Source organism: Aythya fuligula, chromosome 3, assembly GCF_009819795.1.
Source record: "Aythya fuligula isolate bAytFul2 chromosome 3, bAytFul2.pri, whole genome shotgun sequence".
In the NCBI taxonomy this organism is placed as follows: Eukaryota; Metazoa; Chordata; class Aves; order Anseriformes; family Anatidae; genus Aythya; species Aythya fuligula.
The window spans coordinates 46898898-46926004 of record NC_045561.1 but is presented as its reverse complement, the minus strand read 5'-3'; the positions used below and the strand labels follow the sequence as shown (position 1 = coordinate 46926004).

General features: G+C 36.7%; 1 protein-coding gene across 1 annotated transcript in view; it reads left to right on the top strand.

Moving 5' to 3' along the window:
* The window catches only part of PACRG (parkin coregulated), a 215093-nt gene extending 191648 nt beyond the window's left edge, over positions 1-23445 (top strand). Inside the window, exon 6 of the mRNA XM_032185431.1 lies at positions 23100-23445. Coding sequence (XP_032041322.1) covers positions 23100-23260 — 161 coding nt within the window. The 3' untranslated portion in view covers positions 23261-23445. The remainder of the gene's footprint in view (positions 1-23099) is intronic.
* Positions 23446-27107: the final 3662 nt, after the last annotated feature.

Here is a 27107-nt window from a genome sequence, read left to right as displayed (position 1 = left end):
TTTCTAAGGTTTTTTAATTATGTTAATGTGGATCTTCCAGGTAATATAAAAATGTTTCAGACACCTCATAGCACAAGAAGAAAATAAGACAATAAGTAACCTTTAATGCTTATGTTTCTGTTAGTCAGGAGACTGGTGACATAGTTGATCCAAAAGATTCTTGCATAATCAATTATCCTAACCAGATATCTCCCAGAGGTTTTATTCCTCAGCAAGGATCATGTAACTTTACTGCTGAGCTATCCTTCAAGTCATGTTCGTTGTGACCTAGTCAGATTGCAAATCAGATTACAATCCAGGCCAGTAAGGAATGCAATGCTGTGGCATGAGAAGAATGTGGCACGTTACCCATGTGTGATAACTGAGCGCAGCGTTGCTGCCTGTGGAAGAAATTGCCATGCAGAACGAACCTCATCTTATTCATATAATTTCATTCCATTTCATGCCATTCACCATTTCAGACTCCACTATGAATAATCATGTGTATTTGTATATGACAGAAAATAAGCATACAAAAACTACCATGCATGATCCTGAATGAAGAAGAGTATTAAAACCATGTACATTTTATTTTCAATGTGGTACCATATTCCTGAGGTTTTGGTAGCAGATTTTCCAGCAGTGACAGAAAAGTAGGAAGGAATTCAATTAAAGTTCCAGAGAGATTAGCAGATTGAGAATGGATCAGAAAAGCCAACAGAGGAGCCTTTCTTATGACACACTAATATTCTGGACTGACCAAATTCTTTGCATTTTGCTCTGTTATTTCTGTCCTGAACAGAAAGACAGCAGGAATTGAATGATAAACTATGTGCAAGTATACCCTAAGGGGAAAACATAGAATTTATGTTGTCCCCAGAAATTAACCGCTTGTTTTACCTACCTTGTTTTACATTTGTTTAGCCTTTTTATGGGAAGAAGCCTCAGGGAGTGATTTATTTTTTTCTAGACTACAAATTTGTGCCTTGTACAATTCAGGTTCTTCCTATGGACAAGATTAATTCTCAAAACTGAATCATTGTTGTCAGAAACTAATGCATTTGCAATCTGCAAATCAGACATCAAAATAAGACATTAAAAAGGTTGTTCCTATCATCCCATATCCATGAGTCTAAATGCATAAACCTGGGTTTACTGGTTTCCTGCAAGAAACAAAGTGAGAGTGAAGTCGATAGTGACAGAAGGGCACTGCAAACAGCTAAAGAAGAGATTTCAAGAAATGTCATTATATAATAATCTCAATTAGCTGACATTTAAATCAGTTGTGTTTAAATGAAATCTGTGTTTCTTTGTTTGTTTTCTCTTAAATGTATATAATATTCTCTCTCTGAAAACTTTCAGACCTGTTACACACCGTTTCCTTCCAGTCTTCTTTATACTCATTCATTTTACTGTTATTTGAGGGGAAGGAGGAACTGTTTGTTTGCCTTTATTATTTAAATTTCTTGTTTTGTATGTGATTTCAGTTCTTAAAAAAATAAAACCATTTACCACAGAAAAAGGATAAACATAAAAGAATCATGAAACCTCACCTTTCTACAAGGATTTTGCAGTTTTCACACCTTATGCACTTTTAGTATAGTTCCAGAGTATCTGAATACAGCTGCTCAATAACAATTAATAAAGGAAAATTAAATGGTGATTTTTTTTGTAGTGAACAAATGGACAAGAATGAGATCAGAAAAACATTTCATTTCTGCTTTGACTTCTAACTCTCATCTGCTGCAAGGTGCAAAGCTGGTTAGTGTGTCAGCTTGCCATGGTCCCTGTATTTCTCCTCTTTGTCTTTGTACCAATTTAGGTCTAAATGTTACCTGAAAATATTGTTGAAACGTGATCTTCCTTCATCCAGAAGCTGATTTAGCTTTTGTACAGGCCACTGATTCTATCATGTGGGTGACTGTGGTTGCAGAATAAGCTTAGATGATCTTTATCTTGTGTCTTTCGGAAAACTTCAGGGTTAGTTGAGCAATCTTGCTACTGACTCAATATTATGTGCTTTATTAACCTCCAGAGCTTGTGTGGAAAGAGAAGAATGCTTAAAGATTATTCTTTTCTTGGGATGACTGATTTTAGAGAAGATCCTGTACCTTATTTGACTTCTTGTTTGGAGGAGTTTGTTTGTTTGTTGAGAACCTTGTTTATTTTTATGTGATTGCCAACAGAAGCATTACAGAATTGGAAGAATCCTGTTATTAATATTACCACAGACTGTAAGAGTTAATAAGTGCGATGATCAAGATTTACAGCCCAGCTAATTAGATTCTAAATATTAAAGCCTCCAAAAATCCTAAATGACTGACTCCATGCCCTATATCCAGGCACACTTTTGTTATATTAAATGTTGATTACAAGTTTGTGATTTGAAAGCACATGGTGAACTATATTTCCAATGTCATGTAGCTCACTGAACAGCTTATGTACATGCTAGTAGCCATATAAATGGAAAAAAAATCCTAAATTGCTGTAACTAGCAAGCCGTAAAGTAAGAAAACATTGACATAAGTATTAGAGTATACTAACTATTAACTACACATCTGGAAGAGATGTTCTCCTCTAAAGGAAGATTACATTACAAATATTGTCCTATTTGTAAGTGAAGCATTAGAATGATAGTCAATGTATTTATCAGAAAGCATCACAGAGAGATTTGGGGCTTTATTGGAGCCTGTTTTAGAAGTGAGGTAGGCAGCTGTTCACTGTCTTATACATGGGTTTATGTTTTTTCATCTTTTCTATGTTTTTATTTGGTTGGTTGTTTGGGGCCAACAAAACTTTCTATTTGTTCAAATAGATATTCTAATCAATCTTGAGATTCAGAAATATGGAAGATATGAAGTAATATGTTTAAATGAGCATTCATTACAATAATATATTCAAATGTTGGAGGATATGCTATAATTGTGAAATTGGAAGTAGAAGTTATTAAGATGTAGTGGTACAAAATCCAAATGTTATGTGGCAGTTAGGCTCTAGTTAATGTAACTTATGATCTACAAATTTAGAAAAAGAAAGTTTTCATTTCTAGCACACGTGCTAAATTCAATTACATCTAACAAGCATGATGACAGGGTGCTTTTCATTTCCTCACTCACAGAGAGACAAAGTGTTTAACAAGTTTAATTGTTCAATATAAATCGATGATGGGAAGCATATTAAAAAATATCATCCAATCCTTCAGGAACATTTAAAGTACATGCCATAGTTGATAACATTTTCTGAACAGTAGAATAATTTGGAACAGTCATTCTTCTTTGCTAAGAAAACACATATTTCTCTGAAAAATAAACCACAGGTTATTTTTGTATTGTAATCGGTAAGATATAGTATAACTAGTAAATTCTGTTAAAATTATGCAAAAGGATGATGATAACATATAGGTGGAGTATCTAAATCACTAATGGTGATTTAACATTCAAAAAGCTGCATTTTGTATTTAGATCCAAATTTATAAATGCCACTGAGGTCAATTTACCAGATATTTAGCATTACATTATGCTCTTGTTATTGTTGCTCAGAATAGTAGCTGCCTTATCTTAGATACTGTTTGCAGACCTATTGGCACCTACATTAATTAGAATAGGAGACATACATATATTCATGAAGTGAATTTGACCTTAGATACAGGACTAGGAAACATCTCTTCCTTAGTCATTTACTTCAGTTTCCTGAACAAAAGTGGATTCATCTTTTTATTATTTATAGACATCCCTGAAGACTACAGCCTTTCCATTTCCTTGTTCACATGGGCTGTGGTGAATCAGGTCTAATGAAACGGCTCCACAGAATGATCCCCAGCACTGAAGGCTCATAATATCGAATAGTGGGCTCTTTCCCACAACACTTGTTCAGGTCAAGACCTAGAGGCTTAAGAAGTTGATTTTTTGTTTGTTTGTTTTCCCCGCAATCTTAAAAATCATAACTCTTATTCTTCTTCCTGAAACCAAACTGCACACTATGTGCAAGCAATTTTAAGATTCAAATAACATATATTTCCTGCTAGGTCAATAAACATCTATTGAACTTTTAATGCCACATCATAAATTATTTTTAAGGGACCCAAATATTCCAAATATGCTTTGCTAGATGCTTTTAAGATGGTAACATGATTTTTGTTTTTGTTTCAGAAAATAATGAATTAATTAATCTTTGGAAAAAAAAAAAAAAAAAAAAAAAAAAAAAAAAAACCTCTTCCTTTCTTTTAATTAACAGAAATAGAATTGACCACATCTTCAGCTCATATTAAATGCTTATCAGTCCAAATAAGTTATCTTATGCTGGTTGTAATTCAACTTTCTGAAAAAAAAAAAAAAGTGTTTTTTCCTTTTTTTTTCTAATTTTGTTCTAATATTTTCTAATGCTCTGCTTAGTTCAAAAGATGGAGACAAAATGTGCATTGCCCAAGATAACAGCTCTGAAGGACAGATAAGCATGTTGATTAGAGATTCTGCTCTTCAACTTACAATTCTACACCCTTGATGATACAGTTCAAGAGTGATCTGTTGAATTGCCAGCAGAAGTGCACTAAAATGCAACAGTTCAATACACAGCCATCTCTAATTTCAAGCTTTTTAATTGAATGCCAGTCAATTACACAGTTATGATCCATATCTTATTACAAATGCAAGGTACTATACACACACATTTTAAATAGTACATTTTCTTAACTTTTAAACCATTTTCCTTTCTAGAAACTATTGCAACTAAACAATCAATTGTGATTATAATAACAGCCACAAAACATTTATTACTTAACATAATTATTTAAATGTAAAATTTTTTAAAAATGCGATATTGTTTTCTGTTAAAACATTTCCCAGCATTAAATACTTCTGCAGAGCAAAGTATTTCTCACCTTCTCATATAAATATTTTAATGTTACCTATCATAGGATTTGAGTAGTTTCCAAAAACTAATTAGAATCACAATAACTCAGCAATCTAATTTACACTTAACCTCTCACTTTTTCCACCCTGATCCATGTCCTATTTTCTTCTTCATAGCTGCTTTGTATAGTGGCTATGAGGATACTAATTTGAAGTGAATTTTCAGCTTTGTTCAGAAAGCTCAGAGAGCTGTGGTCAATCTAATATCCTCTGACAGGGAATCTGAAATCTTTTGTTCTGTTTATTGAATTACCCTATATTCTGCTCCCATGAGCTTTGTTTTTCAGATTGATAGATCATGATTAATGCAAAAGAGAGCAACTGAGGATGACAGTCTCCTCATGGAGAAATATACTCTGAAAGATGTGGGTAAAACATTTCTTAAAGGATTTTGACATTTAGGATGGACACCACACCTTTGGCTTACCAATTTTAAAGGATACCAATAATCAAAGTTTGTTGTACTTGTATCAAAGTAATATGAATTTCAGTAATTCATTCCAACAGTTTTCAATGAGCAAGCCAGGGCCTAATCATTATACAGAAGGCTTGGATACAGCCTTCTAGTCACTCAGGTGGAAAAAGGCCTTTTACAAAATTTTAAGCTATTCAGTCACTCTACAATGCCAAGTAATACAAATGGTTTTCTTTGATGGTCTGGTTAGCATGAGAATATGTCAGAGTAAAGTGATAGGCTGGGTAGAGTAAAGTGATAGCTTTAGCAAAATTCAACAGAATATTCTCTTCTCACTTGTATCATTTTCTATCTTGATGAAATCTGAATTTGCACAACTGCTCTGTCCTAAGAGCTGATTTCTGTGAGACACTGGGAAACATGAAAGCTGAGAATGTTACACACATTAGAGATGAAGAAATGGCATGATGGAACTATTGACAGCCGAGATCGTGGACTTTAACAGTTTTTCTTCAATGAAAATATTCCTGACTATAGAAGTGTACATTAAGGATGATTATGAAAATAATTTTTGAGGAAATCCAGAATTAAAAGGAAAAAAATATAGAGACAGTATATGTATTCCCTATATATTTCCTTGTATTCATGGACTGATTAAAGAATAAGAGGTTATGGTTCTCTTAGAAAATTAAATACAAAATTTTATCAATGTACCTACTGGTGAATAGTCACTGTGAAGCATTAAACAATTGATGCCCAGATTACATTTTTGATCTGTTTTATGGAACATTAGAGATGTGCATACAACATCCCACTATGCTTATAGTAGTCAATTTAGACTGTTTACAGGAACATATGCCTTATATATGAAATACCTAAAGTTCCAGCTGAGTAAACACTCAAGTTTCCCATCCACTTCACAGGTCTGCAAATAAACTTTGTGTACAATTTAAAGTGAAAAATGTGTATTATCTGCATCTGACCTTTTTCATTTAAAATGCTATTCTGCCTTTTCTACATTATTTTTGACCTTTCTTTATTAAATAATAGGTGTAGGGATGAAAAGCTTCATACGTAATATTTCAGTGGAATATATGTTTATGGGCACTCAGGTTTTATCAATGCTTTTTGTACCAAGTGTGAGCTCATTTGTCAGGAACCCAGAAACATTGCAATATATATAGCTAGTAAAGCTGTTGTGAATGCCCATTAATAACTGAGGGTAGAGGGAGTGAGAAGGGGTAGTGAGGGGAGTCAAACATGAAATATAATGATAGTTAAATGTTCTACAGGAGAAATACAGAGCTTAATATCAGGTTATGCACATATATTTGAGATAAAATCCTGTGACATTCTTAAAGCATCATTCTTAATTATCATGTTTTTATCAACTATAGCTAAAATGTGCTCTTCAGTTGTTAAATTAAAAACGTAAGTTGCACACTCATATGAACTGCAATTACTCATTTAGAAACAAGCCAGCATGATTTAAAATCTTGTAAGTAAGAAACTGTTGTCTGACATTGAAAGCTATTAGAATGAAATGCTGATAAAGTCAAAAGAGTGACTATTTTTCTTTCTTACAGAAACATAGTTTCCCTCAAAATAAAGTGCATGGCACTACACCTACTGAAAGTAAATGGACTAGAAATACTCTCAGAGAGAAGAATGTTTGTATTCTGGTTTATGTTAATATAAAACAATTTAACAATGTGATGAAAAAGTTAATCCACATTTCTATTAAACTTCACCCATGAAAATAAAATCATAGAGTTTGATCTTGCTCTTAGTGAATTCAGTGCATTGAATTTAATAGAAAGATGACCTCATCACAGCTGAGTCCGGCTGATGCTCTAATTAAACTAATTAAACAATTTTTGTTTGTTTTATTCCTCTTTTTTTTTTTTACTTCATTTCCCTTGACTGGAGTGCAATTTCACCAAAACAGTAGTAGACTAATCATTAACTGGTAGCAGTGTATAGACTGGAAATTGAGAATCTCACTACTAGAATACCAGAAATTTATAGAAGTGTAGCTTCTGCTGAATGTGTGATCATTGTTTTTCTGCTCACTTACATCCCAAAGTAATTAAACTATACAACACAGCTATGTACTTGTCTTGGTGCAAAGTATGCTGTTTGGAGGTCATGCAGAGATTCCATGAAAATATCACAGTGGGAACTATAGTTCATTTGCATTGTCACTTCCTAAAAATTTGCAGAAACGTACCCTTGAAAGAATTAGGTCATACAAAATGTGGCCTGAGGGTTTCTCCTTTCTGTTTTCCCCAGTGGAATTCTGCAGCTGATGCGATGAAAATTGTTCTACATCAATAATTTTTTGAGTTAATCTTTCCTGAAAAAATTATTTGGCTTACGGAAACAAACAATCATTATTGTTCAGTGGGAAATTTATTCAGTGGGACATTTCCTTGTCTTTCCTTCTAGGTCTGATCTCTCAGTGCAAATGAAGTGGTGTTTCAGTGCACATATAGGTGTATACTAAGTGGTGGCAATGGTAAAGATCTTCTGAATCTTCTTCAGGTGGTTGTAGTTAAAGCCATGCATTAAAAATGCATGTTGCGATAACGTAAGGAAATGAACACTGCAAAGTTTGTTTTCCTTGGATATTATAACTTACATATAACTTTTCAGTTTCAAAGCTGAAAAGTTTTCTTTCTCATGGTATTCATTGCCAAAGTCTGATGGTCACATATGCCTTTTGCAGTTAGAAGAATAATGAATGGCTGTGATTTTCTTGCACTTTGGGTACTGTGAAAAAAAACTGAGAGATAAAAATGTGGTTAGTACTTTTCGTATTGCAATAAGCTAATTGATCAGTGTGGTGAACAGACAGATGCTAACTTGCTCATTTATAGTTCTGAAACTCATCGATTTACATGGTGAGGTATGAATAGAGCTGAAAGCAGTATCAGGCCCTTTATTTCTTAATACTTTTTAGATGCCTGGGTTGCTTGCTTCTTCTTTAGTTATGAAATGTTTTGATATAAATAAGCACACTTTACTCCTGATTTTGTAATCACTCATACACTTACATGATGGTTTCCTGAATCGGACACATATCTACTCGTGACACCATTTTATATCACATTGGATTTATGTTACTGAGAAATGTTAGATGAATTTTGTTGAATTCATTTTCTGAAGCTTCTGATATATATACTTATGTATTTTCTCTTTATTTTTTTTTTCAGAGTTTTTTTTAAAGATTGTTTTTGTCTGTTTTGTTGTTGTTGTTCTTGTTTTTCTTTTTGTTGTTTTTAATATATAGCTTAAGCTTGAGCAATGTTACAAATTAGATGATGCTAATTTATCTTTGTTCACTTTGCATTATAGTTGTAGCATTTTTTTCTTAAATATTTCTTAAATATATTAAATATATACTCTTCTATGAGTATGATACAGAGAGAACATACTTATGTAATTTCTTTAGATTGCACATTATAATCATATCTTTAAGTGTTATTGCAATATAAATTTATAAAAAGAAAAGGAATAAGCTTGTATCACTTTTAGATCAGTTATTACTTCTGTGCAAACATAAACAGCCATAAATAAATGAAGATAGATGCAGAATAACCATCTGTTAGGAAGTTAGTTCAAGTCAAAACACTTAAAACTTGGCACTGTAGCTGTATTCATGTAAATCTGTATTTAAGTAACTAGCCTCATGTACAGATGTTCTGTTTCACTGCAGCCTTCATATGGGAACTGGTAAGGGCTCAGGATCAGCCTGCTCAGGTAGCTGCCTAAAATTGGATTCAGGTGCTAAACTTTGGGAGTCTCTGTTCGAAAACGTTGGCACGAGTTCATGATCTAACAAAAGGTCTGTCTTACAGCTTCTTTATTGCTAACTCATATGCGTAAAGGTCAAAAGAGACTCTCTCTGAGTAACTAGTTTGATAATTAGGTGAAATCTCCTGGATTGTGAAAGGTTCAGATTTGAAACCACGGGAGGTGAACAATGCAGTATGTGTTTCCAGCTTCCTGGAGGGGTCCTTCACCACTACATGTTCATAAAATAAAAATTAAGGCAGCCATTACTGCCCTCACCCATTTTTCTTTACCTGCCTTCCTAAGAATACAAGGGTTATGGGGCCACAATATATCTTTGCTGTAACTCTTTGCCCTCCTCAACTCCTGTAATATTCTAACCTATTGTCTTGTTTCAGTCAGACTGGAGAAGTGGTAGAATTTCTAACAAAGTAAGCATCTGGGTAGAGGGGAGAGATCCAACAGCGTGCCCATAGTGAGAGAAAGATTGGCACAACTCAGTTGTTACATATTGCAAGTGTAAAGATTGACAGTGAGGCAAGGATTGCAGTAAACGTGCTTGGGTTTTTGCTAATGTACCAGTTTTATACACACAGCACATACAAGGCAACAGAACGGGCCTTAGCTGATACTACCTTTCAGCTGGTAGAACATGTAGAAAACTTATATTATTATTCTAAAAGGGCGTAACTCTGAACAAACACACATTTGTGGAAAACAGGTATCACTACACAACTTGCTTTTAAAGAAAGTAGTCAGTGTCACCCAAAAGGAAAAGCAATGGATATCTATCAAGAAGATAGATATCTTAAGGAAAAGTTCTGAGCTGTAGCTCCAGGATGGATGCAAAATCCTGCGTCTTGAGGGAAAAGCACGATTTTAGACAGTTGGTTCTACTTGCCATTTCCCACTGGCTGCCTCTGGGAGACTCCACGCTCAGCCTTTTACTCACTTGGGAACTCTTTTGGGAATGTAGCACCTGCCTCATGCAGATAAGTCTAGTGCAAGCCTATGGATTCTCCTGCAGAGCTCACGTGACAGATTCTAAGTGTTGCAAAAGACTTGATTTGGTCTGAAATTTCAATTCTGTTTATAAGAAATTTATACCATGATGTTGTCTCCCTCACTATGTTTCTAATTCTGCCTGGCTGTTCTCACAGTTGTCTTCAATGGGTATGTGAAATCAAGTCAGTTAGCTGAAAATTATGAGTGCTATTATTGTTCCTATCCTGTAAAACCGAGTTCTTATCTTATAGTACCACTTCCCCTACAGAGCTAGAATCATAATTCCTGTTTATGCCCATCTGAGCTGCTAGATATGGATATATTACAATGGTGAAGGTATGTGAATAGACTGATACCAGCTTTCCTTTCTGAACAACTCCTGAGGATTTGGACGCAGTAGTTATAGTCTCACTGCTAGACAACTATCAGCAGTTTGGGGAGCTGTTGAGGCAGATGGCTGAGGCGCTAGATCTGATAACAAATAAGCCTAAAATGACTTATTGACTCTTCAGCCTTTTTTGATATTAAGCAGAGAGGAAAGCTTATGCTTCTCTATAATGAGGATATTACCAAACCAGCAAGAGATGTCTGGATGATTCTATTTTTGATCCATGTAATTAAAAGTAAGGAAGACAATAGAAAAAGAGAGGTACTTAAGCACTTGCAGGTTACTGGTACCACTCTTCTCATATACTAATCAACAGCTTTGGTCCACCTCCTCCATCTTAAAACAGAGAATACTTATGTTGATAGCACACATTCTGTAGGATCCCTATTCTTATATTAATAAGATTGGCCTTCACTTCTAATCATTTCCCAAATATACATATAAGTAGGTGAGATTCTTGCTCAGAACTGTAAAGCAAAGATATTGGATCCCTGCTACAGAAGTGCAGATAAGCCTATATAACTTTTCACCTTGTCTTGCTACTAAATTACAGTTGAAAATCAACAGGCTTGGATATAACATACTGATTGGTAATCATCAGTATATACATGAAATTGCACTGTGGAATAGCTTACACTATGGAATAACTATGCTAATCCATAATGTACTTATTCATATAAATTGGAACCTTTCTGGAGCATGCTTAAGAAAATTAATTAGCCAAATGAATGTTCTTGGCTTCCTTTCCTCCTTTTTCAGCCTTTGTTTTTCTTTGTCTTGTACTCCTCCCATGTTCACATTCTTGTCCTTGGGGCACGAATTGTCTATTTTACTTATCAGTCAAGTTCCCGATAAACTTTGTCTGTGCTAGGACAAATAATTCAGGAAGCACATTCCAGATATCACCATTCAGTGATGAAATTTCTTCATGACTCCTCAAGAATGTTGCTGACATTAATTTATAGACTAGTATAGGTTATTCCTTTCCCTTAAAATAACATTCCATATTTTCCTTCAAAAGTCACCATTCTGCATTAGATGCTGTTATCCAGAAACGCTCGGTAATACTTTTCTGAAGCAGCATTTTCTGTTATTCCTGAGCCAGAGCTTCCATGGGTACCAATTCAGCACTGCAGCTGCAGAGTTGCATCACAGACCTTTATACTCACTGCAACCATTAGCATTAGGCAGTGTAGGATGTGGAACAGCCATCTGTGACCTGCTGGAGAAAGGTGATAAAGGAATTTTGTGAGATGTTACTTCTCTATTTCCTCTGAAGGATGACCCTATCCACAAAGCAATAAGCATTCCAGGAAAACTGTGAGATAATATTATTCATGAAGTATCTCTCACTTAGTCAAGCTGTATTCCAGGCTATCTTTTCAACATGTCCCAAATTTACTTAAAACAAAACAAAAAACCTCATGACTTTCTTTCATAGCAATGGCCATTTCATTAAAGCTAGTTATAATGTGAGTGCTACTCTCAGATTATCCATGTGCAAGACAGCATATTTCAGTAACCAGGGAAGATTTTTCTTGACAGCTTTTTGCTTTTGTTCTTCATCGGAATACATGAGAATGCAAGCTGGCAAATACTCAATAAGAGCATATTGTGCTCTGCAGTGCTATTTACCTGTTTTCTTGGCTGTTAGAATCCTCTAGGCTAGCCTGAGTTGACCAAGAGCATTCAGCCGTATCACTGACTTCTTCGTTTGTCTCTTCCTCCCTGTCCTGACATGTGTTTGTGTGTATCTGAGCTGTTTTCCTTTTGAATCTGAACAGATGTAGGCTTGTCTGGGACCAGGGATAGAAGGGCTGTCAGATGAGTGAATGATGCGTTAAAAAAAAAATAATAATAAGATTGCAATTGCAAAATGTAGCATGCTTTACCTACATATTGGAGAATGTAAGTGGTCGTATTTTACTTGTTATGTCAGGATTAGCTGGATATTAACAAATTACAAAATATGTGATCTGTGGCTGTAAGGCTCTGGCACAGCAAGATGTCAGGGTAAACCCTCAAATAACCAATGCAAGGGAGATGAACTTACTGTGACTAGTACACCTCCATCAGCTTATAGATGTTAGATTTTTGCAGCAGTTTAGAGAGCAAAATACTAATTCAGCTGAGCACCAAAGATTTTTTTATCAATCCTTATTGTCGGTCAGATTCACTGCTTCTGTAGTGAAGTGAATGTATTATAAAATGTGTCACAAACTGAGCTAGAAGTGCTTCATTGTTAGCAGCTGGATGTTTTGTACACAAAGGCACCCATACGGATATGGGAAAGGTATTACTAGTGTGAAGAGAGGTGGAACTTTCCTTGCTGAGCATGTCATGTATCCTGTTTGCACGCAGAAAAGCCATTTTTACTTCCATGCCTAGTCCCAGAATAGACAAGTTTCAAGGTCTATTTCAGTAAATGTGGTAAATCAAGTATAGGCTTAAGAGATTATGTGCTTATGGATAATTGTAATTATTTACGTGTAAGCAATGTAAGAAATAGAAGATTATATTTTTTTTCATATACTCATACATGTCAGCAGTAAATTTTTATCATGGACACTGTAAATCAGAAAAACAGTCTTAATTCTTTCTCCTGTAGGTAGGATTTACAATTGCATTTTATTTTTTCAGAAAAACACTGTATGGAAAGGGGAAAAGGTTCTGCATTAACAAGTTTTATTGGAATAACACAATTTTCTTAAAATAATGAACAAGAATAATAAAACTTAGTAAAAGAAATGCATATACTTATATATTTTAAAAATCCTCTTAAAATATTGTCATATATATGAATAATAATTTTATCTCAAAAAATAACACTAGCTATTTCCCATCTTATTGTTTTTATACACACCTGCTATTTGCAGTTTTTTCTTTATTATGAACAATTTTATTTAGGCATCATAAAAATGCTTGTATTTTAATAACTTTACACTGCAATTACATTGTGGAAAAAATAGGATTACATTTTAAAAAACACAATCTGGAAACTCTGCTACCTACTACATAAATGGTGTAGTAAGTAGATTCCATACTGATAGTAAAGGGAGTAATCTTATAGAATTTGCATAAGGGCAAAAAAAAACTTCTTTCTGTCTATTACAAGAGTGCATCTGTCTCAAATCTTAGTAGGTGGTCTTACTAGTGGGACAGGTTACTGGATAAAACATGTGTAAGTAACTTCTGTCTTCCTAGAAACCCATTGATGTTATCAATGGCATTTTTTCCTGTTAACTGCTGTTGCAGTTCAGCTCCTTCACTTTCTTGAAATTGAGCAAAGTGGTTCTTGGATGAATGAAAATGTCAGGCAGTTCGGGAACTCACAGTATCAGCATGCTTCACTATTCAAGTCCCTGCCGTTTTGATAGCAAGCTGGACAATAAGTAGTTGTACCTGTGATAGTTGCCTTTTAGCAATTATCAAGACAGGTTATGTAGTTTCACAGCATGCCAGCAAACAACCTTCCTGTCATTGATTTATCTCAGAACACGTGTTTAGAGGAATATATGATCCAGAGAAATTAACAAATGATAATGATGTCATTTAACATCAGTAAAAAGTGCTGAAGAGTTCTTTGAAGGCAGATATCTAAGTGCCAATATTTAAAATAACATTTTCTAAAGAAGCTTTTCTCAGAACAAGATGGGAAGAATGCAGCAAGCTATACAGGAGAGCTTTCATACCCCACATTCCTCAAGTTGCTCTTCTTCAGATTACTATTTTATAATTCAAAAAGACACAACAAGATGCAAAGATTGTTTGGAACAGCTGTTTGCTGTTTTCTTTCTGTTCAGCTGTAGGCCCATGATAGTGGTAGTGTGTCCTCACCTAACTGTGTGCCCCAGGATACAGAAGTGTCTTGGCATATCAGGATACAGTCTCCTTAAGCATCACTTTACAAGACTGAACTGCTGTACAACAGGAGTAAGTTGCCTATGATTTTAGATACTTGCTGTTTTTGCATGTCACTTCATGTCTCCAAGCATTATGGCTTTTCTTATAAATCTGTCCATGATGTAAGAAGATCTCAGGCATTCAGCTCATTGTGCTGGATGCTGCTGGACCTCTTGCTTTCTTCATACCTGGCACCCTTTTAAATTACAGGTCAGGCAACAAAAGGTTACACGTGTAAAGTAAAGAAGGGCAAGTGCTTTCCAGTTAGAGTCATTAATGAAATAGTTCTCCCTCTTCACTTATCTTTCTTCACAGTTAATGCATTGAAAATTTTGAAAAACATAAGACAATTTTTTGAGAGAATTAAAAATCAGTCTGTATATGATGTATATGCAGTTCCAGTATTGCTTTCTAAAAGCTTCAGCTTTCACGGGTCAAAAGCTGTGAACCTGCAGAAACACCACATCTAGGGGACAGGATCTTCCTTCTCTTTTATCTACCTTGCGTTCTTTGCATTCTTATAGGCAAGGAATAAAAAAAAAAAAAAAAAAAAAAAAAAAAGTAGTTGTATCAAAAAATTACTTTTTTTTCTGTTTGTTTGAAAAGCTTTATAAATTCAAATGTAAGCTTTTCTTAATGAAAAAGAAATAGCTGTCAACTAGTTTTTCATAAGAATTTATTTTATGTCCTTCTGTTGTTCATTAAAATATGCAAATTCATGTCTTGGGATGGTCATTATTTTTTATTTGTCATATGCATTGATCCAATTGGAAAACCACAGAAAGAAACAGTCACCAGATTACTGTTAATGTGATATTACTTTCTCTGTCTGGTTTCAGGACAGATCACTACTTTCCCGTTGCAGAGCTATCTGTCCTTTAAACTGAATAAATTCTGCCTTTGTCCCACAGCAATGAAAGAAATCTTCACACATCTACACAGTCATTCATAGCTTACATCTCCTTGTCCCTTCTCAAATCACTGCTTAGACATCCTCAATAGACTTTGGGTTCTTGCTTATTTCACTTAACTAGAGAAGAGGAAAACTACAAAACTGGCAACTTCAGGCATATCTAGCAACTTGCTCCCATAATTCTGATGGGAAATTTTTAATATAGTGACCCATTTTTATATGGTTGCTTTCCAGTGGCAATAAAGGGCTCACCATTCAATTACAAGGTTACAAAAGCTGTCATCGAGGTCATTTAGTTGACAACTAAATTTTTGACGGGCCAGCTATACCAATTGAGGTCCTGAAATGATATCAGTTTTGAGTAGCATGTTTAGATACAGCAAATTCCATTAATATGTTACAGATATTCAAAAATATTGATTTATTAGCACAGAGTAACAAATTACTACTGAGCTTTTTGTTGTAAAGAAAAAATAAGAATACTTTCCCTCAAAATAATTTTGGCTACATAAAAATATTCCAAGAGGGGAAGAAGAGGGGAAGGAGGACAGGTTGTCAAGCACCATGATTTTAAGTATGAATGAACTCGATAAAAATTGGCTGTTATAGCCAATACATTTTAAAATGAAAGGATTTGGGGACTTTCAGCTTTGTCACTTTTAATTAATATATATATATATGTTTATTACACACAAACACACACATAAACACACTTAGTTTCCATAGTTTTAATTTCTTTTGTATTAATTGTGCCATAGTTGGATGAGGAGCTAGAGTGGCAAGCAAATGTATTTCACATCAGAGCAGGAAAGCTATGCAAATTTTGCTCTCCAAACGTGTTTTCCATTAAAAAAATATTTACTTTGTACTAGTTTACATATGTCCAAAATGATTGGAAGAACATCAGATTCACATAAGTGGTGCAACTCTGGTTGCACTTTAAGCATGATTTGTGGCCTAATTTTGCAACGGTAAACAGTGTACCAAGGCCACAGAGATCTCAGACTCCAGTTTCAGTTCCCCCGTTGTGCATGCTGTTTATCTAAGATTATTTAACACTACTTTGTTTGATATTGATCACTAGCACAAACATAGGCAAACTTCAAAGTCAAAATTAATTGGAGAAGTTTAAATGCTTAGTGAGGAAAAATGTACAATAATCTTTTCTTCTTTTTTTTCTCATTCGTCAAAAGTATTTGCTAATATCATCTGTGATTTCTACATTTTGTAGTTCAACTTAAAAAAAAAATAAAAATCTGGATTTAGAATGGATTACATCTAATGTTGCTAACATTTCCTGGAAATGGAAAACTGTGATAACAGCTGCTGTCTTGGCTCATTTTCAGTTGTTGTTTTTCGGTGGATTCTTTTTTTATTGGTTTTGATGGTGTTTTTTTTTTGTGTGTGTGTGTGTTTGTTTTTTGTTTTTTTGTTTTTTGTTTTTTTTTACTGCAGCAATTTACAAGTAGTTACAGCTATCTACAGTAGGCTTGCATCATTAGTAAAATATTGTAAGTCAGTCAAATGTTTCCTTTCCAATCTGAGTGCTTCCTCCACTTACTGAATTGTTGACTTTCTGAATAGTATTTACAGTAATAACACTTGCATTCTAAAATAAATGCTAATTTATGAAATAAGCTAAAAGCTAGCTGCATACGGAAGATAACAGTAGAAAGAATCTATATTTTATGTTAAAATGCAATGCCTCTAATGAGAATTTTAAAAATCTTGTAAGCATCTTATTTAGACAGACAATACCCAGCAAATTTATATCAAATGTATAAAGTGTTTTGTTGGTTGTTTTTTGGTTTTGTTTTCTAAAACTTATGATGAGCAGAAAGTTCTCTATATTAGTATTCTTAATTCCAAGCGTTCATGATTTCTCCTTGGATTGAAATTTTCTTCTGCAATCTTTCAGTATTGTAGCACTGAGAAGTGATAAACATTCAGCACTAGTGATGAAAAATAGAATGAGGAGCCGAGTAAAGCAAGAGACAAAGAACTCTAAATGCTGATAATGTCAAAAAAAAAAAAAAAAAAAAAAAAAACGTTTGTGCATATTCAAAGGTTTGCCCTCCTTAAAGTTTATTATTACTTCCAGCTTTAATGTTTTAATGTGTTTTGAAAGATACATGTTTTTGTTGTGTTGTTGTTGCTTTTTCAAATGATATTTTCATAGTATCAAGAGTGTTAACAAATTTTTATTAGTTTTTCATTCAAATCTGTGCTTCTTTCTTCTGTATATGATTAAGCTTCCAAAAACAATGTTATATAAGCAGGATAGTGTCTGTTTCTATGCCAAAAGCTTGGTTTTGCTTTGTATCAAAACAGACAACAATTCTCCCCGTGAAGCAACTTCAGAAAATCCATCTTCACCAAATATGTTTTAATATTTAAAGAACACTTCCCTTCATCACATATTAAATGGCTGGTGAAGAGCCCTGCCAGCTCAAGGACCTCTGCACCATTTCTGGTTCTGGGATTACTGTGCACTGAGCAACTTCAGGTATTTGACCCTGAGCAACCTGATCTAACTTTGAAAATGGTGCTGACTCTGAGCAGGGCATTTGGACCAGATGATTCCAAGGTTTATTCCAACCTAAATTACTCTATTGTCTCTTCTTTCCAGTTTTTGAGATTTGGAGCCTGTGTGAGGCCAGTTTGTGCTTCTGTGTGCACATAATCTAGACACGTCCTAAGAAACATCTAAAATTGGTGTCCATGTTGCTGTGAGCCTTCAGGAATGGAAGACAGAATTTTATGTCTGTGTTGGTAATGACTCAAAGTCGTAATCTCCGTGTGCCTCGTCCTTTACTTGAGTAAAATGAACTCTCTGTTTCTTAGCCAGTGACCCTCCATTTCTCAGCATCCTGTAACTTTTCACAGACTTGCAATTAAATGAGCAAGGAGACCAAGCTACCCCATCCTTCCTGGAGCTGGCAATTTCAAAGCAGAACTATGAGTCAGAGTGGCAGGAGTGGTGCAAAGGAGTCCTGCCTCCTGCTGCACTGACTCATCAGGGGCTTTCACTTTCCGCTCCGGTCAGGAAGCCAACATCTTTTATGGCAATGAAACTAATCCTAACAAGAGGACTTTGAGAAATTTATTAAGCTCTGAACTCTACCTGAGCAGCGAAGTTATGAGATGTGAACCCTGACACACATGCATGCCAATCAGTATATTATGTCAGTGAGCTTTCATTTATGTTTTGATGCCAACTCCTGGAAGGGATAAAGTCCTGAAATTTGGCACAAAATATTTTAATGTTAGTTTGTACTGCTTATCTGTATGTTGTTCTATGATAGGCTTTTTTGTAGAAATATGATTCCATACTGAGTAATACATCTGCACACTGCAATACCTTCATTGTTGTTTTTTGAATAAAAAGTCTTATGCAGTTAGTGGTTAGCATGTTGGATTAATGTAATCATTTTAATTGATGAAATGGCCTGTTAGTTTGACTACGATGAACTGAGGTAGCAGTTCAAAAGTGGTTTTTGCCATAGTTAAATTTCACCATTAGTAGTACATTCATCGTCTATAACAAAAAGTGCAAATGCATGATTTGTGTCTAATATTTTCCATGACTTGGAGCAAATCACTTTACCTTTCAGTATGTCTGTTTCTCAATATTCAAACAGGGAGAGATGATGCCTATCTTTCCAAGTAGGTTTAGGGATTTATATCCAAGAAAGAAAGAAGGAAAGAAAGAAAGAAACAACAACAAAACAGCAGCCAACCAAACATATCCATCTCTCTATTGTTTGTTAACTAATAGTAGTTTAAAAATTTCTGCCTCTTGTTGTTAGATAAACCCTCTTGCTCCAAGAAAAAAATAAATCTCTATGTGGTTATATATGCGTTTATAACTTTTTACAGAATAAAGGAATGGCCTTTGAATTACAATTTGATTACCAAAAAAAAAAAAAAAAAAAAAAAGTTTAACCTGGGGACATGGGGCTTTCTTCCCAGTGTCTTCAGAAATCTCTTTTAAGTATGTTTCTGTGCTCCAACACTAAGCATTCCTCAGATATTTAGCATCCGGGGAAATTCCAATATCCCAAGATCTACAACGTTCCTACACCAATAGGTGTATTCAATATGTCTATACAATAGGTGTATATAAATGAAAACTCCAGCTTGAATCTGTGCTTTCCATGAAACAGAGCCACCATCAGGAGCACAATCTGTGACTTACAGAAAGGTACTTTGACTTATCTGGGAGAAACCCCATTTGAGATCTGGCCTGCCTCAAAGTGAAATCTAATAATCTGAAAGAATGTCTAGGCCACTTTCAGGTGCTAACAAATGTCTAGAGGTAGGAATAGGTCTGCCTGAGCTTTAACAGTTGATTTACTTTTCTTGTCCACCCTAGGACTTAAAAACTGCCCTGTGAAGCTCTTAATGCTTTGAGAAAAACTTGCCTATCCTTCTTTAATGCAATACAATTTTAAATTTGTAGTATTACCATAGTAAATTTTTAAAAATGAAATGCAATACATATAACACTAGATTTTCTTTAATGTCCTGAATCACAAATAGAAGCATGTCTAGACTCAAATGCAAACCACGTTTTATAGCACAACTCAAATCCTCCTCCGTTCCCTGCCAAATGCTGAGTTCAGTCCCTGCAGGTCTGAGCAGGGTTTCCTCAGCTACAGCGGCTGGCATCATGAGTGCTTATGGCAGAGCAGGGAGTGCCACTGCTCGCCTTGGTGTGCTGGCTGGTTTCATCAGCCAGCGCAGGTCTTGACAGGTGCAGAGCCTTCCACCTCGCTTTCCAGGGCCATGGAGCCCTTGGTGCAGGCTTTAGGAGACTGGGAAATAACGTTTTGATCCAGAAAGGGAAAACAAGATATTTTCTTGATTGTAATCCTCTAGATCTGCAAGCACTGCTTCAGTGAGTTTCTTCTAAATGCAATAACAACATTTGCTCTGAAAAGAGTTCTTGATGCATGATGAATTTGCCAGACATTTCACTTTGAGACCAAGATATGACAAATGTGCTTTCTCGCATTTTCATGTTGATTTATTCTCCCTCACAAAGGACAACTTCATAAAGAGCTTGAATCAGATCCACGTTCACACTTTACATATGCAACATTTTTGTGGCTGACAAAGTTGGCTCCTCATGCAAACTAACTTGGAATTGAAGTCAAATCAGAGAAGGGCATGCCGAGATCGCTACACTTCAGTAGCTATTTTTTCCAACTAATCATCATTATTATGACTAGATATTTACCCTTAGGTGCATTGAGCAGATCATTCTGACTCATCCGTTCAGTGGATGTTGTCCTGTTGGGTTAATCATTATCTTTTTGTCTGAAAGATTTTTTAATTCCTCTAACTGCATGGGATAGCTATTTTGGTACTTACCAGGTGACCTCAGTGCTGACACAGCCTTTCTGGTATTGTTGGTTGTAACTTGTGTCATGACCTTAATGTGAATTATGGCTGTCTTGAGGATACAAACCTTCATGTAGCACAGATGGTCTGTAGGAAAAAGATGTTAATGAAGGTCTGTACATCACACATTGTCTTCCCTTGCAGACTATTTCCTTTACCATTGCCTCATTCTTGTGGGCATCTTTTAATCAAGCTTCTAAGGTATAATTTATTGTACAGACTATGCTCTAATAAAAAAGACTACAACACGGGATTCTGGAAGATGCCTTTGCTACCAGCATTATCACCGCATCTTGTTGGCCTCCAAACTTGCTTAGTTCTCCATTATGCATTGTATCACCATTACTTCCAGAGAGTAGATTTTTTTACTTCTTCTTTGAAAGAATGATGAACGCTGTGTAAGCTCATTAACAGAGCATGTGTGTAGGCTTAAAATTACAGATAATAGACAAATGGTTGGAAAGTCAGTAATTCCTTTACGTATTTGCCAAGACTTGGGTCAAAGTTCAGAGTTTCCTTTGCTCAAACTGGTGAAATCAGAAACACCTCCAGGTGTTTTGGGGAGTGTTGGCAGTACACATGCAACACAGGTGAGGAGGCAAAGTTGATCTCAGGTGTTTTCTGCAAGAGCAAACCATGTCTAGTCTAAATTGCACTCAATTTTAATGTGCTTTACTTTTTGCATAATATATTTTGTATAAGCTAATCCAAAGCCATAAGCTATTTTATTTAAGAGCTCTTGTTTTCTATGCACTCTCAGAATCTATTATTTCTAACATTACAATCAATTCATTGTAGTCAATGTTGATATCACAACCCTGGCTTCTCACACACATGAAATAAATAGTTAATTTATAGGAAACTGTCTGTGTCTTTAGGAGTAATCATCACAAAGTATTTAATGTCTTTCTACTCTGAAGCCCAGTTCTTTTATGTCACATCTGCGTTTGTGTAAACATTCAAAAAAAAAAAATAAGATACATACATAATCGACTTGGAATGCAATCAAATATATAACATGGATATTCAGGAAAAAGGCAATTTTTACCTCAGTGTTTGTCTTTTCCTTCATCAGCATGGTTTTTCAGGTTTAGTGGTAAAGGGTCACAGGCTTAAAATTCAGATCTTTGGGCTTAGATCAAGGAAAGGACGTAAGGGTGGAGTGCAGCTCTATGTTTATACCCCACAGGACTTGTGTTGTGGAGGCAGCACTGGGAGCAAAACCTGCCCTCACCCCTTGTGGGCACCGCATTTCTGATGTGAAAGGCAGGCACTACACAAAAAGTTGGTTGCGTTGTCATGACAAACATGTCCTTAGCCGGCTGGCTGAGGCTGTAATAAGTAAGCAGCGTTATCTGAGATGTTAAATGTGTGACATGGGCACGTTGCCACCACAGCCTGGAGCAAGACCATTGACTGACTGCATGTGGACTCCCCACGGCGGTGCGACAGCCGCTCCGCCTGGCCAATGCACTGCACCTGGTCAGCATACAATATGCTCTTACCAAATTATTTTTGATATGTCTTAAAATATATCCATATTAAGGCAGTTTTCAGTATACTGTTTTTAAACAAAATTGAACATATTTTCCTCTTTTAAATGTCTTGGCATCGTTGCAGGTGGATTTATTTCCTACTTGTGTATTTTGTGTTCTCACAGTTATTTACACTGTGATTTGTTTTGAATGATTACGCTCTGTGTGTGTGAGTGTGTGCCACCCTTGCTAATCTATGTTAGAGAAAGCAGGAGCAAATGTTACAGCGTGTAGGGGCAGCAATAATTTGTCCTTTTGACACTGGCTTAATTTTACACATTTTTCAGGGAGCAGAAATTGAATGAGTGCCATGTTATACTCCAAACATCTCTTTTAGGCCAAATGACATCCCCTCAACCAGAAATGACATAAGCCTGTGAATATGATGTCTAACATGGAACAATCCCAAAGCAATACCTATTGAAGATTTCAAAGCATAGCAAGTCTAGCTTAAGTCACATTTTGTAGATAAGCATTTATGCATCTGGCAGTAGAATTTTGTCCTAAATAAGCAATGTTATGAAATAAAGTAGTAATGGTATTAAGAGATTAACTGTGTAACAGAGAGTCTATCCATATCTTATAATAGCATGTGTTTTCTTTGGATTTTTACTTAGATACTAAAGCAACGCATACATGAGCAGCTTTTGAAGGCATATGAATGGGGAGCCTGACAGAGCCTTACAGAAAAAACAAAAACATCCTGTTTTCAAATTCAGCTGTTTTGTGTCACAGAGCAAAATTTCTAATAGAGGGACGGTGACTGAGGAGCAATTCCAATCTTCTATGTCATTATTTCAAAGCGTAACATCAAATTTAATATAATTATTTTTCTTTTTGTTTTATTAATCAGTTAATTCAGGCGATGGGATAGACTACAGCCAGCAGAAGCGTGAAAATATCGGAGATCTGATTCAAGAGACACTGGAAGCCTTTGAACGCTGCGGTGGAGAAACTGCTTATATAAACATTAAATACATGATCCCTACTTACCAGTCGTGCATATTAAACTGATCTGTATCAAATGGGATGATTCCATTTGTGTTCTAAAAAAACTGTGTCTGACTCTGTGTGGCATCTTGTTAGTCATGCTTTTTTTCTCTACAGCTGCTAAAATAGTGGCTTCTGGGGCATTAGAGTGTTAGCACTATTGTGAACAAGTCTTTCCAATACATAAATAGTGCCTGTTCCTTTGATTACAATGGTGTACTGTGCTTGTTTGTTCCGTGAAAGAATTGCTTCTTTATAACAGAGCTGACTCGAGCAGGAATCAGAGTTAAACCTTCAGTTGTATAGACAATAAAACTATAATTTTCATACGCAATTCAGCAATTGCTGTTCTGTGTCCGCTTGCCCTGAGGGTGATGTCAGAGGCTGTAACAAGAAGAGTTTATGCTGACTGCTTAATAGGTGTTTGTCATGGAAGAGAAACACCAGTTCAGCAATGTCTCTCTAGCAGCTGTGCCGAATAATGTGCACCGACATACAATAAAACTGTTGAATGTATATACCAATTATAGTGGGAAAATTTATGTGGTCCATTATAAACCACTGTCAGAAAATTAATTAATGTCCCTTACACGCTCATGGTCTAAGCTTCCAGGTGTTTACCTTGCTCTGGACCTTGGGTTCCTGTCAGTGAACATCAGGCATGACCACAGTTTTGATGGGAAAAAAAAAAAACCATGATCAGACAGAACTTGAATAAATCAGACAGAAGACAGAGTGTACATAATATGTCAGTTCCTAAAGTCCCTATTAATCTAGGTAAATATAATATATACATGTATTTTAAAGGGTGCTGGATATTTTCTGTAGCTGAACAGTTGCTGTCACATTTCTGTTATTACTATAGTATATGTAAGTATAAACAGTATAACTATGGTTACAGTAATCCCCTAGAATTCCTTCTCAGCTAGTTTCTCCCTGCATACTCACAACACGAAATTGACATAATCGTAGCTTTATGATTGGCTTTATTGCTTTGTAAGCATTTCTGTGGAATAAGCCTAGAAAAAAATAAAGCAAGTTTTACAGTTCTCAAGGACAACCATTTAAAATTATCAGGTCAGCTCAAAACAAATCAGGAGATACGAACTTTGTCTAAAAAGCCCGAGGTTTTAAAAAGTACAGACTTCGGGCTCATTTTGTGTTTATTCTGGTTTCTGGAAGCTCTTAAAATATATCCAAGTTGCACTTTCAAGTATTTCTCTGTAATTAGTAGGACTCAAAATACACTCTTTTTGTTAGAAGCATAAAGCTTCCTCCGAGTGCTCTCCTGCCTCCGCGTGCGCACATGACAAGGACAGCCTGTGCGAGAGGCACAGCTCCTGCGCTGCCCCGTTCCCTGTTCCCTAGGTGTGGGTGTGCCTTCCTGACCCCTGAAACACCGTGCTGGGTCTGACATTAGGCTGGCATTAGCCTTGCCTGTATCTGCTCCTTAGGATCTTCAGCCTGAGACATTTTTCTTTTACTTTCTTCTCTTTCCTGTGACTGAAGAACAAGTTAGGAGGAAGAGGAGTTGCTGCACCAAGGGATGCCACTGGCCAGCAGTGCTCCCCAGCCATAGTTTCAGGCATGACTGCTGCAGGTGCGCCTGCTTCCCAGGCTCCAGAGACCTTCCTTTTCTGTTTGTTTTTCAGTTACTGCTGAATTTTCTGTTACACACTGCCAGGGTTTCTCTCCAGTCCCTAGAGTTCAGGCAGCGTCTGTCCTGTGACTAACGCATACCTGTGATGGACGAGCACAGCAAATGCGCTGCCTCGCATCCAGGGTGTCTGTAAATCTTTCACCTCCCTGGCAGAAAGGAATGTGAAGCCTGGCTGCAGGCCTGTGTCTTGGGAAAATCAACAGCTTCGTCTTCGAAACTCACAGAGCAGAGTCTAGCAGGATATAGCAGGGAGGCTGAGCGCATGCATCTTCTCTTCCAAAAATGCCCTTCTACACATCCACCCTGGCACAGCAACACAGCCTTCACCTACAGTTTCTCTCACTGCTTAAACAGCAGCCTCCGGCCTGCCCTGGGCACCGTCCCCTGGTCCCACGTTAATGGCAATGGTGGGTTTGGCTATGGGGACATGCACGTTTCCACCATGAGTCCGCAGCGTGCTGGAGGACTGCTGCATGAAGGGAGCTGAGTTAGTCAGCTCTGAAACAAATCAGGCCTCTCACAAAATGAAAAATCTCAGGTCACCTTTCAATTCTTAGCTATTTATGTTCTGTCCTGAAGAGAAAGCCCAGCCCCACACTTGTGCCCGTGATCAAAAAGCCTCTCAGCAGCCAGCTGCAGCTTCCACCCCACTGGGCTCCCACCACAGAGCCACTCGCAGAGGTGACAGCAGGGGACAGGGCTCTCATCCCTGCAGCTTCCCCATCCCACCACCCTTTGCATCACTGCAGCACTGCTGAGGAGCTGTTGAAGCTGAAGCCACATCACCAACTTTGAACTCCATTCCCTGGCTCTTTGTTGCAATTTTTGCATCTCCTCCCCTTCAGCTTGGCTAGGACAAAACTAATGACTGACAAACACAGGCTAGACACTGGAAAACGGACACCTTGTGCAGCTCCAGGCTTGCCCAGACCTGATCCCCACAGCCCTGTTCTCTGTTTGAAGATGTCTTTCGCAAGAGGTTGCTTCAACACGGGGTGACCTTACTGCAAACTGTAAGGGCAAGAGAGGTCAGCCCCATTCACATCAAGGGAAAAGTTTTACAGCTAAGTGTTTTTACTTGCATGCTCAAGAGGGTAACGTCGTTAATCATAGGAGCTGGACTGATAAAAAGAAGCTTGATAGAAAGTGCAGTCCAGTAATTTAGGAAGACTGAAAATAAAACTATTTTAGGATGTCATCTTACGAAGTCAAACTGTAGGCCTGCCAACCTTGCCGGTGTCCCTTTAAGCATGATCAGCAGCATATTTATAGGCAATTACAGCACAGCTCAGAGCACTTTATAAAGCACAAGATCAAGGACCCAGGTGCTTAAGCATATGAGTAATATTATGTCATTCAATACACTGCCGAGCTATTTTGCTGTGCTCAAAAAATGGAATTGTAGTTTCAAAATAGTAACTGCCTCTCTTTCCTCCAGACCATGTCATTGTGGTCACCGATACTATGGGCAGCCAATCATGAGTTTCTAATTGTAATCAATTAAAAGGCACCCTGGGCCAGGTTTTTTAGGGAGTATAAATTAAGTGTAGGTCCATTAAAGCTATGTAGACCAGAAGTGGTCTGTGTCTTAATATGAGGTCTCCTGTTACTTTTTACCTCTCTAGCCACCACAAGGTAAGTGACATTGGGAAAGGACCCTGTAGACAGATAAATAAGTTATTGGTTGATTTTCTGAAGCTGGTGTCTGAGGTGGATTCAGTTTATCTTGATAAACACATTAGGTGCTTTAGGCTGGCTGGTGGTTCTTTAGTTGGAAGAATAAAAAGCACATGCTTACATTTAAATAAAATAAATAAATAAATAATCTAGCTTTGCTGTTCTCTTTGCTAATCCTCAACACAGGGATAAAATGGGGGAGAGGATGGGGGTGGAGGGGGAAGATTCTTCCCAAAAGCAGTGTAAGGGAACTCTTTATCAGGTGTCATATATTTGAGAAGCCTGGCATCTTGTGGGTGCTATGAAGCAGTAGTGGTCCAAGTTGCTGGTGGCTGCAGCTTGACTGCCTGAAGCTGTGCAGGATTTGGGGGCTCCAGTACCCTGCCTCTGGCACTGCCAGGGCTGCGCTGGGCTGCTGGGGACTGGCCAAGCCCACGCTGGTGGCAGGGCATCAAAGCCTGGCCACTCGCCGCCACTCGCCTTGTGGGGGCTCCTCGCGGGGGTGAGGCATAGCTGCAGCCAAGCTGGGCCCAA